A 19260-nucleotide genomic window follows, 5' to 3' on the forward strand; every position below is an offset into this window, starting at 1 on the left:
CAGAATAACAACATGACAGGAAGCAAATTGCAATGATTTTTATTCTGTTCAAGTGAAGTGGCACTTACGATAAATGAAACAAAAAAGAAAGAAAAGTTATTACAATGGGACTTCTGGTTTACAAACAGGTGTAACTGGCATAAATATGACAATGGAATGGCTTACCAGGAAACCAAAATGTAAATCACTCAAGGAGAGGTCAATACTGTCCCCAGAACACATTTTTCAAGTAACGTGTTGTAATTTGCTCTAACGTGACCTTTTTTATTGACTCAGTTTGCATAAAGTCAGAAGAAATAGAGTTATTTGAGAGCACGGGGTGTCAAACATGCAGCCCGGGGGGACCAGAACCAGGTCCATTTTGGCTCATTTGATGACTTCACAAAGTGTAAAAACTGGGAGAGATCTCAGCTTCACTAGCAAGGAGTGACAACATCTGAAAAGTTAATAGTTTTAAATCTAGACAAGTTAACACTTTCGTCATTGGTAACTGAAATGACAACAGACTCTGTGAATGTGGAAAAGCTGAGGCATACTGTTGAGATTGCACTTTTGTAGGATGCAGAAAATGTAGTTTCAAAATGGATGACCAATTAGACAAGAAAATGTAAATAAATAACAAGTAACGAGGGAGTGGGGTAACTGGTGTGGTGTGCTAGGGACAGGGTGAGATAGGGGCCGATGTGGTGACCCTGAATTGGAGCAGCTGGAAGAAGAAGACAAAGACGACACATACATAATCTTACGGGCGTGGCTCACTTAAGATTATTTGTGGCCATTCGTGGGCTGTGAACTGATGTTTGACATCCCGGCTTTAGAGTTTTGCTCACAGTGGACATTTGGCACATGTGTAACAATATCCACGCAGCTGCTGCTCCTGCTCCCCAAAGCCTCATCATCAACTTTACTCGCTTTTTGGTACCAGCTTCCCACTTCACCTCAACGTCGAGAAGAGCAGCCATCACAGCAAGGTGCAACATTACACGAAGCAAAACACATGAAGAGCAACGATGGCACGTATGTGGCTTTGGAAATGCAGAACTTCAGCATTTTCTTAGCTTGCTTAAAACACCAAAAATGGTGGTACCAAGAATCAGTCGCACTGTGTGGTGGAAATGAGGCCTTGTAAGGAGCAGGTACGCAGGTGAGGCTTTTAAGCATTGAAGCACCTGAAAGAGCTCAATTTAAACTGCTTTTAAATCTGTGTTTCTCAAATCAAACTGTCATTAAATAAAATGATACGGCACTGGATAAGAGCACAGAACTGAAAACATATAACATGCAAACAACATTTTCATGATGCAGTTTGAATAAACATCTGTTATGTGTTGAATGTGTGAAGAACCCTCATACAATACAATAAATAAATAAGAAAACATTTTTTAAAAATGTCTGCAAACAGAAGCAGTGTGTGGCATTTACACATGAAATGCTACTAAGACTTAAAGCCAATCAAAATCTGGGAAATCTGAATGCAGCTCTGTTTTAAATCAAAACGTTATAGCAGCAAAGACCCCTGCTGTCATTTGGTTTAAGATGTTTTCTGTTGATGAGAATCAATAAAATCTCACAGTAACAGGGGCTTCAGGTCAAGAGCTGACAAGAAATACAGTACAAAGCATTCCCTAGTTGTGTGTTGATTCAATTAGCAGCTGAAGCTTGGCAGAAATGTTTAAAATCTCAAAATTTAAATTGCTTCAATAAAAAATAACTAACTGGGATATCCTGGCTCTCTTATTGCTGTACAAGAACCATAAAGTCAAAGACACTGAGAAAAAAAAAACAATTTAACAGGAGAGTAACCGAATAAAAAGGAAGCTAAAACCTTTCACCTTTTCACTCGGTCAGTCTTCTTCAAGTATGAGTCGTTGCTGTCCCTTTCAGTGGAAGTCGCCTGAGATAAAAGTGTTTTACAGTACAGACAGCTGCAGCTTCAGCAGCAGAGCAAAGCTGGAATACACTGATTCTTACGAGAGCTTTAAGCTAGGAGAGAAAAACACCAAGCTACACCGCTAACTAGGCCAGACGCATCACCTCCACGCTCGCCTTTATGTATATGTGCAAAGCAAATGATAACATTATTATTGACTGACCCAGCACCAGGAAGTGACCATTTTCATAAACTGCTTATACATCATTATAACTGAGCGTCGCTGGAGCTGGATCTTCCAGTTAACTTAGCGGCTGGGTTTTAAAATCTGTCAATTAGTCATTTTATTTACATTATGCAGGTTATGAAGGTCAGCTTTTCCAGTAAACTGATGCAAATCTAAACATCACCCCTGAAGGCTCACGGGCTGCAGCTTCAGCAACAAAAACACATCACTGGCAAAATTATTAACACCAGAATTAGTTCTCTTTTTCAATAGGTAGCTTTAGGTTTCCCCTTTTTAAATTATAACTTAATGGTATATCATCTTTTTAGAAGCATCCCGCATCCTGCAGGACAGCTAACGCTTTCAACTTTGGCTCCTGACTTTTTTAATAACCAAACTGACCTTAAAGTATATCATTGTGAATGGGAAGCAGTTTGTAGAGCAACAGCTGACTGTTCAGGAGGACATCAATGGCACCAATCAGCTGTCTTCTTCTTCCAGTGACTAAGTGCTTTTGTAACAACCCTGCACCTCTCTCCTCAGAACTCCATCCCCTCGTCACTTTCACACCAGTCCGACGGAGCATCGGTGCCGAAGTAACGATCTCCGAAATTCCCTGAGAGGAGCAGAAGACGGGACAGAAAAAGTTGGACTTTTCTTTATTGTGTTCTCTGTAGTGGGTGACATCCGTTGCGAATATGGAAGATTTTAAAGAACATAACTGCCTTTTTTTTTACCTTTTTCCTAACTTTATAAGATTATAAGCTACACTGTGTACAGAGAGGCTCATTTATAATCACAGTGGGAAATTTCTAAGATCATTTTTGCACCTTTGCTGCCACTGATTTGGATGTGAGACTACAGTGTGTATAAAGAACAGAGCTCTTTCGAGCAAATGTTTACATTGTAAACCTTCCCAATAACTCCCTTTACCTTGCTATTCAAATATTTATAATCCTGGCTAATAATCTACTTTAAATAAACCTAAAACACACCGCTGACTTTTCTGTGGCTTTCCCTAACTCGCAAACACCCTGCAGCCGCTCTGCTGGTGCTAGATTTTGTCTGCAAACGGTAGAGCTTTCATCCATGCAGCAGTGGTTTTGTACTTTGTGTAATTCACAGATGATTTACCTTTTAATGCCTCTTATTGATTTATAGGTGACCTTTTCTTATAGCCTTCCACTGTTTGTCAATAAAGGCTAAAAAATACATTTCAAGGCCAGAGTGCAAAAAACAAACTTGGTTGTTGATCTCTTCCAGCTCTGCAAAGTCCATTAATTTCTTCCATTAAGGCCTCTGACACAGTCCTTGTTTCTTATCAGGACACTTTACCCTAGATATGCTGTCAGTAAAGTTTCTTAACACACTGTTTTGTTTTGTTTTGTTTTGGGCAAAACCAGAAGATTTATGGGGCTAATTATGCTTAAAACTCTATAAATCATGTTAATCGTCTATTAAAAGTACAATGTTTTTCAAACAGATGATAAATGAACTTTGATAAAGCCAGAGTGCATGTACTCACCGATGCCTGGTATGATGTGGAACTGGTCGTTGACCTCCTTGTCTACGGCGGTGGTGATGATCCGAACTTTAGGGAAGGCGTAGGCCACCGAATGGACCCCCATCTCAGCCATAAGCAGGGACAACAGGAAGATCTTATCCTCAGCTACATCGTGGTCCTTCATGTGGAGAAACACAGAACTTATTTCTAGATGATGTCGGTGAAAGAACACATCCAAGCAGAATGAATAATTTCATATATTTACATAATAACTTCAGCTTCATTAACAGCATCACAGGGTAATAAATACTAATGACCTGAGCCTGCACAATGTTTGATAATGGATAAAATAAATCACCTGCAGCACTTTTATTAAACTGATGGTATCTTTTAAAAACAAGCATTTCATTGTTTGCCTACCCTGAAACAGACACTTCAGCCCTGAAGGGTTGGAGCTGGCCAAACAGCCTAATCCCTGCAGTAATCACACTAAGGTAGCTTAGAGAGAATTTAAAAACATCAGCACTTTTTAGGACACCAGTTTTCACCTTTATTTAACCAGGAAGTGAAAGTCTGTTAGCATAACAATGTCTTTTTGCTCTTGGGTCAAGAAATGCAATATTAACCTAGCACGTATTTTGAGGTACGAACAACTGAGCTGTGAAGACGTGGGGCCAACCTACCAGCAGAACTCTGACCGCCATGAGCGCAGCAGCTCCAGTGGACACGGTGCTGTCCATGAGGATGACGTAGTCTTCACTGATGTCTTTGGGCAGACGAAGGTAATGAAGCTGGAGGATGGAGAGAAAAAACAGTGAGAAAGCTTATTAAATCTATACAACATAAAAATCTAACTTGTACAATAATTAGCACTGTGGAAAAAAATAAATCAAACAAGCAACTTATTAAAGAGACAACCCTGTTTGAACAACAGAGTCGAACACGAAGAACCAGCTAGATCTGACATGTAAAATTGTGTTTTTAATGTTGCCACACTGATAAAACTTTTATAGTATTGCCTAAAACACACACACACACACCTCTGGTTCTCCTGTGTCATGATTGGTCTGAATGAGGATCTTTCCAAGTCTGATGTCTTTACACACAGCCATCAGAGCCTGCTCCATGGTCTCTCCCGCCCTCAGGATAGAAACACCCGTTATCTGGAAAAACAGACATTTTTGTGAGGTTTATTAGAGCGATGCAGCTTATCTGGACCAGAAAACACTAAAAGGTTTAAAATTTATGTGCACTTAAACCTTCGGCTCCTCCAGATCTTTACATATGTGCAAAATTATCATCTTAAGTTAAATGTCCTCTTATTATAGTAACTGTTAATGTCATCTTAAAGGACTTACTCTGTTACCGCACAGCCTCTTCCCCTCATAGATGCTACCCTGTGGCGTTTCCACAGACACTGACTGCAGAGGAGGAGAAAGAGCCAAGAGGAACAAAAGGAAATTAAAGGCTGAAGTAAAACAATCTTAGCAAAATCCCAAAACGTTGAATCTGTTCATCTGGACGTAGCATTTTCAGTGGGAGAAACATTTCGTCAATCAGTCTGAAAACGCGACGTCCAGATGAATGGATTCAACCTAGCTGGATGACTGAGCAAGCATCAAGACAAATCTTGGCAAGAGTTGATGCTGCTACTATTGAAAATGTTATTAGTAGACTTCCTGTTCAGAACAGAAACGCCAACCTGCTACGGAGCATAAGCAACAGTAGAAAAAATGTGCTCTACAGCAGCGGTCCCCAACCTTTTTTGCGCCACGGACCGGTTTATGCCCGACAATATTTTCATGGACCGGCCTTTAAGGTGTCGCGGATAAATACAACAAAATAAAACTAGTACCGGTACTGAAAAAAAAGAAAATTTATTCATAACACACGTGAAAAGACCCAGGAAAACAGAGTAAACGATAAAAACGATAACAAAATAACGCTGAAAACCGATAAAAACCCTGAAAACCATACATTTCACACCTGAGCCTCAACTCTCGCGGCCCGGTACCAAACGACTCACGGACCGGTACCGGTCCGAGGCCCGGGGGTTGGGGACCGCTGCTCTACAGGAGTAAGAGCAGGAGTTCAGTTAAAAATCTTCATGCAAAAACTCACCTTGAGAGGCAGGAAGGAGAGGGCATGCTCTATCAGGAGCCTCATTAATCTCTTGGAGTAGAAGATAAACTCATCTCGGTTAGTTTCCCTGTTCCTACACAAACACAGACGGCAGATGCAAACAGGATGACCCTCTGCTTTTTTATATTTTTTAAAAAGAAAAGATTTTTTTATGGCCTAATAAAAAGTCAGCACCATTACACTAGCAAGCTCCTGTTTGATTATAATTTTTAAAGAAATAACTTTTAAATATTTTCTTCTCGTGATCCACATCCCAACTGCAGCGGCTCTATAGCTCAGAAAACTGTCACTATAGAAAGGTCCTGTCTCTTATTTTATTTTGAAGTGGTGCCCACAGTAGGCCTGTAAAAACGTGTAAAGTACAAGAGGTGGTTTGGTTGCAAATCTGCAGCTTCACAGGTAGGTGTCTCTAAATCCTACTCACTGGCCAATTTTAACAAGACTTTGCTTGTGAAATGAGCGTATGAAAGAGTGTTCGTTCTGACCTGATTATGGTGTGCATGCCACGGACTTGTGGCGTGCTCTCCATCACGCTGAGGGTTTTGGGTAATGGCTGACCCTGGTGAGCTGAGGCCAGAGCCGATCTGCGGCAAACAAAACACATTCATGCATCCAAAGTAAGAGACGTGTCTACATTCATTCAACTAAATACTTTTACTGGATTTGCAGGTTAACTAATCAGAACCAATCAGTTCATTTTTCATCTCTTTTTTTATTATTCTGAAAGAAAATATTGAAAACAAACTAGTATTGTAGGTTCTGTAACAAATATTTCAAAATGCCAGGTATTGTACAGCTGCTCAAATATGTACTAATACAAATGTAACCTAAAATCATTTCATTAATTCAGGAATTGATTTAATTTGTACTTATTTGTTTTTTTTATATTTAAGTGACATCTAATAATCATCCAGCATAGTGATGTAATCAGTCAGCTGACCGATGAGCCAGAGCTACCCTGATGTAAACAGAAAGGCTTCAATAGATGCACATCAGTTCTCATATCTGCTGTTTAAAAAAGGTTCAAGTGTCATTTTCATTAACTGCCTTGAAATATCAAATCTGTAATCAATGAGCAACTTTTTACACCAATAATCACAAAATCACACGACACAGAACGATGCTCAAAGAGGTTATATTAAGAAGCTGCAAACATCTTAAGTCCTACCACTACAGAGAGTGCACTGCTTACAAACACCAACGACCAAACGCTCTGCAAAGCAGACATTTTAAGGTTAACTGATGAGCAGAGTTTCCTTTTTTAAATAAATTAGCCAAGGCGTCCATCCATCTCACCAGTCTGTGTAGATATTAACTGCTATAATCAGGACTAATGTCAGTGGCACTGCTTCCTACACGAACGATAAACATGTAGAGCGGGCGGCTCTACGGGATTACAGCGTTTGGCCACCCCAGCATAAGCATGAGGCATCTTTGTGTAACTCGCCCCACATTACACGGTTTAACAAGCCTTTTTGATTTTAAAGCAAAAGTCGAGAAAGAAGCTGATTCTGTGTGTCAGCTGCCAGACTTTTAGAAACACAGCATTAAAAGCCTTGCTTTATTTAAATCAGTGTTCCCCCTCAGACACTTCAGGAATCGACAGCATCGCTCTGAGGGGCAAATTCAGAGTGCAAAAGTACATGTCAATAAATGAAGGACTTGATCCTGCCCTGGCTTTTCACCTGATGTAGAGTCTTTAGATTTAGAAACTGTGGACTCTTCAACTCTATTGCTCCATTGTTCGTGGCACTGGAAGCTTTCTTAAATCTAGCAAGGCTTTTGTTCTCAGAACGTTTTGATCATAATGCCAGATAAAAGTTTGCACTTAAATAAATCAATGCGTGCCATGACCTTGAGGCCACAAACAGAAAAACAATAAAAGCAATCATGAAAAAATTAAAAATTTGGCATATGTGGCGCATACCATTTCAAACACATGCTACTTAGAATACTAAAGAGCAATGAAACTATTCTGCTTCATGCACACTCTGCTGTTGAAAAATACAGCATGCTTTGTTTTAATTGTGCACAGCTTAGATTAATGGAACTGTGACATTTGTGGAATCAAACCCAGCAAACGTGTCGGTTTAACTACAGTCAGAATATGTAGTGCATAGTTTAACAAGTTAAAAAGGCTTGAGTGCATTAAATCTAAGACTACAAATCTGTATCTTTAAAGACTACAACAGTGAAAAAAGGTGCACGAGGTGAGGCTCACATATCCCAGCGCATCTTCCTCTGAAGAAGGTGACAGATATTTGTTTGGTGAGATTAAGTGTTTAAAGGTGAAGGCAGGAGGAAACACAGGGAGGAAAAAAAAAACAAAAAAAAAAAAACACACACACACAAAGGGACAAGAGGAGGAAAAAAACAAAACAGAGAAAGGAAGAGAGAGAAGAGTATTAGCAGTGAAACAGCTTCACCACATTGCTGCTGTACAACACCGAAAAAACACATTCCAGCTCTGCACTGAGGAGCACGCTCACTTCAATTTATCTCATGAGTGGGGTTCGCTTAAGGTGACTCAACTTCAGAAACTGGGATTAGTTTCAGTAAAAGCTGTGAGGGCAGCCGGAATTTCTCCACATTCAACAAATCCATCTAAGAGCTGACCTTAGATTTGCTGAACCATTTAACCCACTGAAACTTCAGCTGAAGTAGGCTTGCAAATTCATCTTCGTTCAAGGGTGAACTGAAGCTAAGAACTTCTACTTCTCAGCAGGTTTCATCTCACACATACAGGAGCACATGACCATCTGTGATCACACATAATTTAGGTCTCCACTCCAGCTTTTCTGCAAGTTTACAGCATCCTGTGGACACCAAAAACTGATCTTTCTCCTCTATCCTGCACCATAAAGTCTATTCTGTGCCTCTGGACCAAAACATGTCCCATTTCTGTTTTTTTAAATGATGTGAACTGGCACAGGCTTCGCCGAGCTGGCTGCATGTTGTTGTGGTTAGGTGTGAACATGACCTGAGGAACTTCAGCAAACTAGCCAATCTATGTCTGAGAGAACCAAATCAGAATTTGCCTAAGTTCATAACCATGAAAAACAGGTTGTTGGTCCAGAATAGAAGACAGGACATAACGACTTGTCTTCTTCTGACCAATCACATTTGTGCTGGATGTGTTTGCATACAATTCATGTGGAGAGTAGAGACACATTTCTCAGTGATTTTGCTTTTCTCCTTTCTTTCTATTTTAAAATCTAAATATTTAAGCAGCTTAAATAAACAGTTCACAGAACAGGAAGTCTTGGCTCAGATAGATCCTGTTTCAATATTGTTTTATTTTCCAGACAGTATTACATAGTGGATAGCACCTGGCTCTACAAAAACACTCAAATATTGCCTGTTGTCCTGCATTAGCAGACTAGATGATAGTTTTCCAGATTGCTTCTGATCTTATTCACTACCAGGACAAAATGAAGGGAATTTCATTTTCTTTTTCAATTCTGGGATCTCTATGAGACTTTTACCTGAATAAATAAAAGATAACAAGTGTGAATAACTCATTCATTAACTTGTTATCACAATTTCTAAACTTAAACTATGATCAATGGTTTCCAGTGACTTACAGGAAACTATTAAACTCACTATTCAGGTCATATACCGTAGTTATATGACAGTACAAGAAATATTACACACAAAATGTGCCACTGGTCATGACGCTTTAAATGATGTTTAATGACATGTTTTTATTTTAATCCATGACTTGAAAAGTATAGGCTGATTAGGTGTTTTCACAATGAATACATTCAAATATTTCTGCTGAGTAAAACAAATAAAAGATTAAACAGAGACAGAGATGATAAAATCATTATAACCCTCTGACCATTATGAAATGAAATCGGGATAAAACAGAATTAAGTGAAAAGGCAGGTGAAGCACTGACATGTGTATGAGTTTGTAGTAAAAACAAAACAGTTTAGTCTTTGCAAATAAAAGAGTGAGGCATTCTTGAAAATGTAGTGGCATAAAAGAGCAGAAAAAAGATGACTCTGAGGATGTGGTAATAAAAAAAAAGCACCAACAATCATACCTCACAGTGATCTCACGCTGGAATGGTTACACAGCATTCAGCCAGGAGAGGAGGGGTCGTGCACGTACAAGGAGACACACACACACACAGACACGTGTGTGCAAACAGCGAGAAACATAAGAAAAAAACAAAAAATGAGACAAGCGGCTTGTCAGAAAAAAAGGATCATTCACAACATAAACCTCTTCCCAAAAGAGAAACAAAAAATTCACAATACACAATAAATGTTTGCCTGTGGAGAGTCGTACATTTGAACAGACAAACACTTCAAGTGTGAACTTTAATTTCATGTTTGGCTGGACAAGAGTTTAACTGTCATATATCAGCTTTTTATGACCACTTCATTTTACTGTAGAAACAACAAGTGAAAACAAGCGAATTATTTCATGAGCTGTCAATCTTATATGACCAAGTGCGAAATAATGTAGTTTAAAACCACAGTCGTGTCAGAAGTACTGATTTAAAAATCTGCAACTTTCTGGATACACAGCACTATGCAAAGGTCTTGAGCCACCCCGTCCTTTATATATCAATGATTTAAAACACAAGCAAAGAATAGTGGTAATACAGTTCAGAAGGCAAAGAAGAGTTGGTATTCTTTCCTTGGCCAACAAAGGAAAGCGCATAATGCCAACGTTTGTACTTTCCATATAAATATAACCATGAATGTGTTTTTTAATTTAAAAAAGGCATATTTTAGTAATTTTAGTAAAGGCAAAGAGAAAAATATACATGCTGACCTGTGTGTGCCCGTCTATTTCTCATTATTACATACTGCACACACGCCTGTGAATGTGACAGATGCTGTGGGTGTTCTGGCACCGACCATGACTGAATGTGCTGAAGGTGGAGCAGATCATTGTTAGCGGTAGATCAAAAAGTGAGTGGATGACAGAACAATGAGGTGAGCTAAGATGAAGGACACGATCTTTCCTTAAAGGGTCATTAATTTAAGGTACCTACTTAAGACCTCTAACCACGAGGTGTAAAAGGAAAAAAAGCATAAAAAGACGTCACAAATCTTCCTCCATCACTTCAAATGGCAAAAGGGAAAAGTGTCCAGGAATTTTACTTTCCTGATTTTTAGTACCCTTAATTACTTTTAGTACTATTTTTATCATAAAGGCCACTGTCGCTTAACTTCATCCAAACTACTAAAGCAGAGGAGAAAAATATGACATCAGCTAATGTGCTCTACCATCAGACGGGAAAAATAGCAGCATGTGACATCGTGTTATTGTCCACAGCCCATCCTGTTCACCAGGTTTAAATTCCTGCAACTTCTTCCAATTTTTCAAAAGTTCAAGTCAAAAGTCTGCTGTGTTCGCACAACAGAGGCAATCCAGCACAGGACAAATGCACACCTGCAAGTGGTCAAGTGGTGTGTGTCACTACCATGAAGGTGCCAGCGTTCAAATTAAAGTGAAGTGTGTTTTTCATTTTCTTTTTTATAATAGGTGAAAAAAAGAAAAAAAAAAATCAAACTTCACCTTATTGTTTGTCCCAACTATGGACCTGACATGTCTGATGAATCTTAGATGTTGGGATGTTTTGGTAAATTTGCCTCCGTCTTTTATTTCTGTATCATTTCCCCCAAAATAAAAATAAATAAAGAAGAATCTTTTGCAGTCAACGCCCCATAGGCCATGTTCACACTATTCCACACCAGCCAGCACCACACTTACTTTGAAAGGTTAAAAAAAGATTGTGCTGAAGTAATCATAAAGGCATTCCCACCTTAGAGTTTTTAGAATATGTACCTACAGTGAAAGCCGGTCAGCAAAATATAAGAAGCTCTATCTAAACATGTAGGAATAGTTAATGCCAGCTTTAATACATTCCACCTGTCTGCAGAAACTACAGATCATAGTATCCTTTATAAGCCCATGCAATTAAAGCTGCAATTTTCCAAAGTAATCCCTCACATCCTCAAATGACAAAATCATAAACATTCCTTACCTTCTCCAGCTGACTGTGTACGTGCTGAACAATCAAATCCAAAGCTACAAAGTTCTCTCCACCTGCACATAAAAAACAAGCAACGTGTAAAGTGCTGATAGAGAAGAGCGCTCCTGTGCTTTTCTATGGTGAACTAAAAATACTGCCACTGACCTCTGGGAACCACAATGTCAGCAACCTGCACAGTGGGCTCAATGTACTGCTCAAAGGCTGGCTTTACAAATTTATTGTACTGTTTGATGATGCCGCTGATGTCCCGTCCACGTTGTGATATGTCCCTCTTCAGCCTCCGTATGAGGCGGATGTCTGAATCTGTATCTACGAACACCTTCATGTCCAGAAGCTGGCAGACAAAAGCCAAAAGGAGGAATCACTCATCGACCTGTAACATTTTTATATGCGCAGTTTTTTGCTTTTGCTGCATTTATTTGATCATTTTATAGTGATTTCATGTTTCTGTATATGTATATACATATTACACACAATGACTATCATTATTGATATTAGGATATTTTTGTAACTCTTTATGGGGTCAATACATTTAAGGTGCTGGCCCCATAAAGGCACCACCAGTTCAGGTTTTATATCAATACTAGTAGCAGGCTTTTCCTGCAAAGTTTTTGGGTATCCTTAAAGTTTAAGCACCTGTGCCCCATTTACTACAGTAAGCTGCAAGTTCTCCTTGATTTGCAAAAGTATCGATAACAGCATCACACACCCACATACATTAACAAGACGCTCCATCAATGGTCCAGTACTTTTTTTTTTAAATTGCTGGCAGCGGACATATTTATATCCTCTAATAGCATCTGTTAACATATGTCCGCCCCTAGGATTCTGTTATTGTGGCCATTTCCCTGTAAATAATGGTTAGTCGGGCTGAGTACATAAAACTTTGGAGTTTATGTGAACAGGCTGAATCCCATTCAAAGGCATCTCTTTTTGCGCTACACATACTTTACTTATGCAGAGTACTGTTGGATCCACTGAGGTCACTTCTCTAAGGTGAAATATGTTGCAACTTGACTCTATATCTGTATATCTTGACTGTATGTCAAGAAACTTTGACATATAGACTGAAGGAGCTAAGAATCATACCACAAACCTTCCTCATCATCAATGACCTCCTGATCCACAGTTGCCCCTGAAATGTAGCTCTGGTGTGTGTATGTGCTTTTAATTAGAAACTCTGGTGATACACTAGTGGCTGTAGTGCAGGACACTGCAGTCATTTATGTTTGAAGAGTTCTCTGTAGGCCAAAACAAAGTTTCCGTTCATAGAATTTCTGAAGACGATGAATGAAAGATGTTTTATTCATTATTTTTCTGATAGCCTTAGATTACTGTCTGAGCATGAGTAAAAATGACAGAAACAACTCCTGAGAGCTGCATATTTATTTTTTTAAAAGCCTGAACGCTTCTAACAAATGTCACTACCCATCAGTTAGGGAGTGTTTTATATTCCCAGCTCTCTGCAGTAAACACTTGATCTTGATATAGTCAGAATTTAAAGTGGGACATTAAATGTCCCATTTCCATTTTTTATCCTTATATGCGACTAAAATAACATAACACGACTCTCAGTGAAAAATATTATTAATAGTATTTTTTATCTTGCACAAGAAGGATAAATGTATTAAAGAAGAAGAGGAAGTAAAGAGCACAAATTGCACAGACTTCATTTTTCAGTCTCAATAAAGTCAGTGTCCGTGAAAAGGCACTTTGAGCTGCTTCAATGATTTGACATTTTTACATCGGAAGCTTGACGCTGGGGTCGGGACATGCTGAAGAATCTGAGGAAACACCAGTTATCATTGCAGCTTCAAAGAGAAAGTCAGCCCCGATGCACCAACTAAGCTCCACTAAACTGAACCTCAATTCAGCAAAGCCAGAAGACAGAAGACAAAAATCAATGGGGCAGCATCACAACAAAGGTGGGACAACAAGGAGGCAACACAAAGAACTATAGATGACTTGTGTGTGATTTAGAGGAGGACGGCAGTGGGAGCGCAGTTATAACTCAGTTGCACAAAAAGCCACTGGCTGGCAGTTCAGGCTGCTGTAAATCTGACAGACTGACCAACCAAAAAGGTGGCAGGTTGCTGGATAAGCAGTGCTGTCAGCTTGGAGCAGGTGAATGAAGAGTGGCCTGGTCCCAAAGGTTAGACAGCAAGGCTGTGGCTCTAGATCATTTCCTAACCTAGGAAAGCTCCCAGTTTTCTTTTGCCAAAGTGATGAGGCTGGAAAATTGGAAAGTTTTCCTTTGATGCAGCTACAAGCCTTGAATGTGCAATGAGCAATGAACACCAGGGAAATTTGTGGATTCGTTGATGACATTTATGATATAGTAAAGAAAAGGTGGAAATTTGTGGATTTTTTTGGTTTAAGTACAAGTGCAGGATTACACAACATATCATACAAACAATATTGCTGGTGGGTTCAGGACTGGGCATGAATACAACTGAAAAATGAAAAGCTATATCTGTATCAGGAACAATACACAAAATCTTTTGCTCTACACTTACTATTGTTCAATCCAAACAAAAAATAATCTCAAACAATTATTTTTTTAAATTAAATCTGCACATTTTTCTACTGGAAGTATGCCTAAAAATGAAAAACCAAAGAAAAAACACCACTGGCTCGGTGTCCAACGCTGTCTATGCAGATGGTTTGTGCCAGCACTGCTTTGACTTCAGGAACTACTTCTTTTGTTTTTAGCACAGACAGGTCAGATGTCATTTTAAAGACCATTTGATGTCCATTCTCACATAAGATGGTCTTAATGGTACCACGTGCACCTACTTTGTGTATTATGTATTGTAAGACGAAACCTTGAGCCAAAAACCAAAACAAGAACAGCTACAGAGCAGAATTTGGCACAACTGAAGTTTTATTTTGATTGGCTTCTAATTGTTTGAAAATAAAATTCTTTAAGATTTATTTTGTCTCATGTGACAAATGCATTACTGCAGCCACTGTTTGTGTTTGACAGGATAGAAAGATAAGGACTCCAAGTTAATTCAACTTGATTTTAAATAAAATATAAAATAATATGGAAGGCACGTGTGTATTATCCAAGAAAATCATTTGAATGAACCCTTCACTGATGTAGTGACTCAAATAATATTTTTCTGTGCTAGTAGTGTTTTATTAAGCCTAAATAAATGAACGGGGGAAGCGAGATGGAAAAGATCTATTATAAAACATATGCAAATTTAATCTGCAAAAACAGCTACTGACATTTAGAAAATACATATATCAATCATGATTCAAATTCAGATCAACAACATACAGACAAAAACATGACATCTTTAGAAAATCCAATGAATAAATTATCTGAAAAACAAGCTGCTTCATCACAATAACTGAAAATTCCTCCTACTATGAAGCAGTCTTCCATAATGATCTGCAACACTGACCACAATGGTTTGATAGCGTGAGAGAAGCACCAAATCCTATTATTAACCATGTCCTTTTGCAACCTCTTGGTTTCTTAAAGGAAACCTCTTTATTAGCATATCGGATCTGCAGCTGTAATTGAATTCAATTACAAGAATGGACAAAAAACACCATTGATCACATGAGACGCTGACTGCTATTAACTTAATCAGATGGTAATCAGCTACACAGCCGGGTCTCAGGAGAGGCTGCCTGTCTTATCATCACAGTCCAGCTCTCCTGCTCTCTCACACTCACTCATACACAATAGAAGAGGCTGGAGAGAGCGACTGCAGGACTGATTAGCAATGAAGAATGCCTCTTTTTATAAGTGTTTATTCCCTCTGACCCTCAAGAGCATTGCAATGATGGCAATGTCTCCTTAGCCTCCTAGCACTAGTCTTCTCTACACATCCATAAAAATGGATGTAAATATCAGCTTTAGGAGCCTAAAAAGCAAACTTTTAAAATAAAGCTTAATTTGAGTCAATTTCTGCATCACATCTTATTTTTATAGTCCAGATAAATATACACACACCCTCCTACCAGCACATCACCCCTGTTCTTCAGGAACTTCACTGGCTCCCTGTGAAATTCTGGATAATATAAAAACTTCTTCTGCTCACCTTCAAGGCCATTCATAACCTCGCACCTCCTTAACCTTTCTGACTTGTTAAGCACCACCTTTTCTGCCCGCTCACTTCAATATTCTTCTATCCAGCTTGCTGTGCCTTCCTTCTGCCTCACCACCATGGGAAGCAGAGCTTTTAGCTGCTCTGCTCCCAGGCTGTGGAACGCTCGACCCCCAGATATAAGGAACACTGGTCCTTTCCCATAGTTTAAATCTCAACTCAAAACCCATCTGTTCAAATCTGCATATTCACTGTGAACCCACTGTTTGTTAATTTTATCTTGTGCTTTTGTTTTATTGTTCTTCATTTTGTCATTTTTCCATTATGTGTTTTATCCTATTGTAAAGTGTCCTTGGGTGTCTTGAAAGGTGCTTTATAAATAAAATGTATAACCATTATTATTATTATGACATAAATATGAACATACACTCAACTTCTTGTTAACACTAACCAGCCAATCACATCTCAACAACTCATTTTAGCATCAACAACAAGCTGAAGTTCAATCCAAGCATCACAGGTGATTTAAGTGATGTGGTATGTGGCTGTTGGTGCCTCAGACACGCACATTCGAAATATTCTAAGGAAGAAAAATGTAAAAGAAAAGTAAAACAGAGTGGAGGGGATACTGATATTCTTACCTTGAGCAGCTCCTTGTTGGCGAAGGCTAGGATTCCCTCAAAGATGACAACATTAGCACCATACACAGTTTTCTGTAAGAGAGGACAAATTTAAGGACAGGTTCACATTTTTTCCCCCCACTTGAAGCTGCACTTGCAGTGTGTTCATGTTGATTGTACTGGTGAACACAATGTTTCTTAGGTTATTAGTTACAAAGGGATAGGGGTCAAAATCCTCCAACCCCGCACTGTGTGGACACCTTGAACTAAGTGGTTCATTAACTAAAAATAATTTCAGTGTCATAAGTGAGGATATGAAAATTAGTCACAATTAATGAGCTACAACGAGTGTGAAATTAAACATTTATGATACAATACGGATGCGTTTTAATTAAGAAAAAATACACTTGAAGGTCAGAAAAAAGTTGTTTCCTTTTTTTTTTACCCAAATATATTTTTAAAGTATTCATTCTTCATGCTGGTCATTTAATGTCCTTTTACTTTGAAACACAAAAATAAATCGAATGTTTTGTTTATACAGTTAAATTTAAGCTGTTAACTATGGATCGAAGAGAATTAGAGATGTCTGTAAAATAGTCTTCTTCCACACAAATTGAAATAATCCACCTTTACTTTTTGTTTTGGTTATCCAATTCAGAGTCAGAGGGTGAGAGTCAGGGTACAAACAATAAAATAAAAAGAAATATATGAAGAATCTATGCGATATTTTACATTTCAAGGCACATGAGTTCTGGTTTAATCCAAGTTCAAAAACACAAACAGCACCACTGTAAGTTGCAAAATTGTCCTCCAAACTATTTGTGATATCACAAAAACCCAAACATCTGGCCACATCTTGGACTGTGACTTAAACAGAGTATAGAAAAGCTTTTCTTCTTCTGGATATGAACATTAAAAAAAAAAAAAAGCCTGCATCTACTTGATTCTGTCAAATTGTCCTGGTCACATACAGAACTGGGAACAATAAGTTTAAACTTGTGGGTTGTCTGTGTTTTCTTTGTGAAACTATGACTTGCCAGATGCACAAGCCTGGACAGCACACTGCTGAAATCTGTGACATATGCAAATCTGGTCTCCTGCTCTCAGACATGAAACCCTCTGCTTTCAGATAAACATGATTCCTGCATTAACTCAACGTAAACCAAAGAAAACTATGAGACTTAAGCAGTTATTTTTTCTTTTTAAATTAAAGGAAACACAATATCCTTGGTAAGGTGCAATAAATGAGATAAAAGACACTGCCCAAGATAACACAAATCTACTGTATATAAGATGAAAGCATAAAACACATTTACAGATGATTTTTATTTGCCTTCAGACTTTTACAGATGTCAGTTAAACACTGTCACTTGCATGTGTGTGCATGACATACAGCCACTGACGCACAAACACAACCTCAACCCATGTTTGCTTTACTAACTTATCTGATGAAACTCACCCAGAACCAGTTTTACTACCAGGCGTTTGAGAAAGAGGTTAATAACCGATTCAATCGCAGACAAAATGGTGCAGAGTATGTCACAATCCTATTACCTTTCCACGACCAGCTTCATGCTAAAGTCAATAGGCTGAACACTTTGCTATTGATTTTGAGAAAGAGCGGCGAGAGAGGCAGAGGCAGTGTGCACAGTTTGAGAGAAAGTGAACTTTAAACAAACAGATGAGTGTTTATTGATTTATTCATTTCCTCCTTCTTTACTAAGAGATGATTTAGTGGCTCTTTAAAATACTTACGTGCCAGTGCTTGAAAGAAAGAAAGAGAGAGAGAGAGGGAATGTGACCTAAAGTTTTACCAAAGAAGAAAAACTAAGTTGCTCGCTCTTGTCCATCTGTATTACTGCTTTATAAACACAGCCTGCAGCTTGATGGCCCTCGGCACCCTTGAGGCCTGAGTCTTAATTACATCCTCCCCGTTACAAAAGGCCCATAAAATGATCTCAGATCTGAGGCGATTTCCCATGTGGTGTTGTGGCTTTCAGCCATGAAATTACATCGCAGAAAAATAGACAGTGAGCTATGCCACCTGATTGATTCCTCACAATGCCTCTGGGAGGAGATGCTGGGCTTAATGTACTGTACCCTAAAATCCTTAATAATTAGCAAATTAGCAAGCATCTGAATTTTCACCAGCTTAAATAACTGAAGCATCCCCGGAGGTGTTAGGTGATTTGTAGCTGTAATGTTCATTTTTCTCCTCTCAAGTGTTCAGTGCTTTTATTTCAATGAAGACAGACTACACTAAACTAACCGAACTCAAGTGAGTGGAAAACTGCTTCTCTTCTCACGACTTTGACACATTTGGGAATATTCTAATAATACACATTTTTATCAAGTCATCAGCTTCAGTAGCTGAAATAGCTCACAAGTTAGTTTAAAGCAACAACGCCACTGAAAACTACTCCTCTATGTGGAGTAAGGCAGGGACTAGTAGGTGGTTTATGGGAGCAGACCAAGTGTTTCTATGTCTTCCCACTGTAGAAACCTCGCTGGTGTCTCATGCTTAGGCATAACTGATGACTCTGTTCTGGTCAGAGTTTGCACCAATCACATGAAAGTCACAAATGAAGTTTTTTTTTTCTTCCTGTCAACATCGTGTTTTCACATTAAAGGAAGCATAGGAGGGTTTTTTATGGAAAAACAACAGAAAGGTTCAGAATTCAATAGAAGTTCACTTGCATCTGAGACCTCTGGAAAAATAGTCCCTGTCGAATATATTTAGGAGCACATTTGCAAATATCAAATATAACATATTCAGCCTAAACTGTTTTTTAAAAGGCTGAGTGAAGATGTCTATGAC

At 38.7% G+C, this 19260-nt stretch overlaps 1 protein-coding gene across 3 annotated transcripts in view; it reads right to left on the reverse strand.

The window, feature by feature from the left end:
- Positions 1 to 23: 23 nt before the first annotated feature.
- Positions 24 to 19260, reverse strand: part of LOC146558303 (uridine-cytidine kinase-like 1) — a 29587-nt gene continuing 10350 nt past the window's right edge. For 2 of the 3 annotated variants that reach the window (XM_085246538.1, XM_085246540.1), the window contains exons 5-15: positions 16464 to 16535; positions 11903 to 12092; positions 11750 to 11811; positions 7964 to 7983; positions 6228 to 6326; positions 5722 to 5815; positions 4959 to 5021; positions 4641 to 4763; positions 4284 to 4391; positions 3622 to 3778; positions 24 to 2712 (exon numbers count right to left, since the gene is read on the reverse strand). In XM_085246538.1, coding sequence (XP_085102664.1) covers positions 2636 to 2712; positions 3622 to 3778; positions 4284 to 4391; positions 4641 to 4763; positions 4959 to 5021; positions 5722 to 5815; positions 6228 to 6326; positions 7964 to 7983; positions 11750 to 11811; positions 11903 to 12092; positions 16464 to 16535 — 1065 coding nt within the window. In that variant the 3' untranslated portion in view covers positions 24 to 2635. Of the gene's footprint in view, positions 2713 to 3621; positions 3779 to 4283; positions 4392 to 4640; positions 4764 to 4958; positions 5022 to 5721; positions 5816 to 6227; positions 6327 to 7963; positions 7984 to 9790; positions 9808 to 11749; positions 11812 to 11902; positions 12093 to 16463; positions 16536 to 19260 lie in introns of all 3 variants that reach the window. The other variant, XM_085246539.1, reaches the window with a different exon arrangement.

This window comes from Mchenga conophoros, linkage group LG15, assembly GCF_057382185.1.
Source record: "Mchenga conophoros isolate Kocher_MC1m ecotype Shallow Benthic linkage group LG15, M_conophoros_male_GT1.1, whole genome shotgun sequence".
NCBI classification, from domain to species: Eukaryota; Metazoa; Chordata; class Actinopteri; order Cichliformes; family Cichlidae; genus Mchenga; species Mchenga conophoros.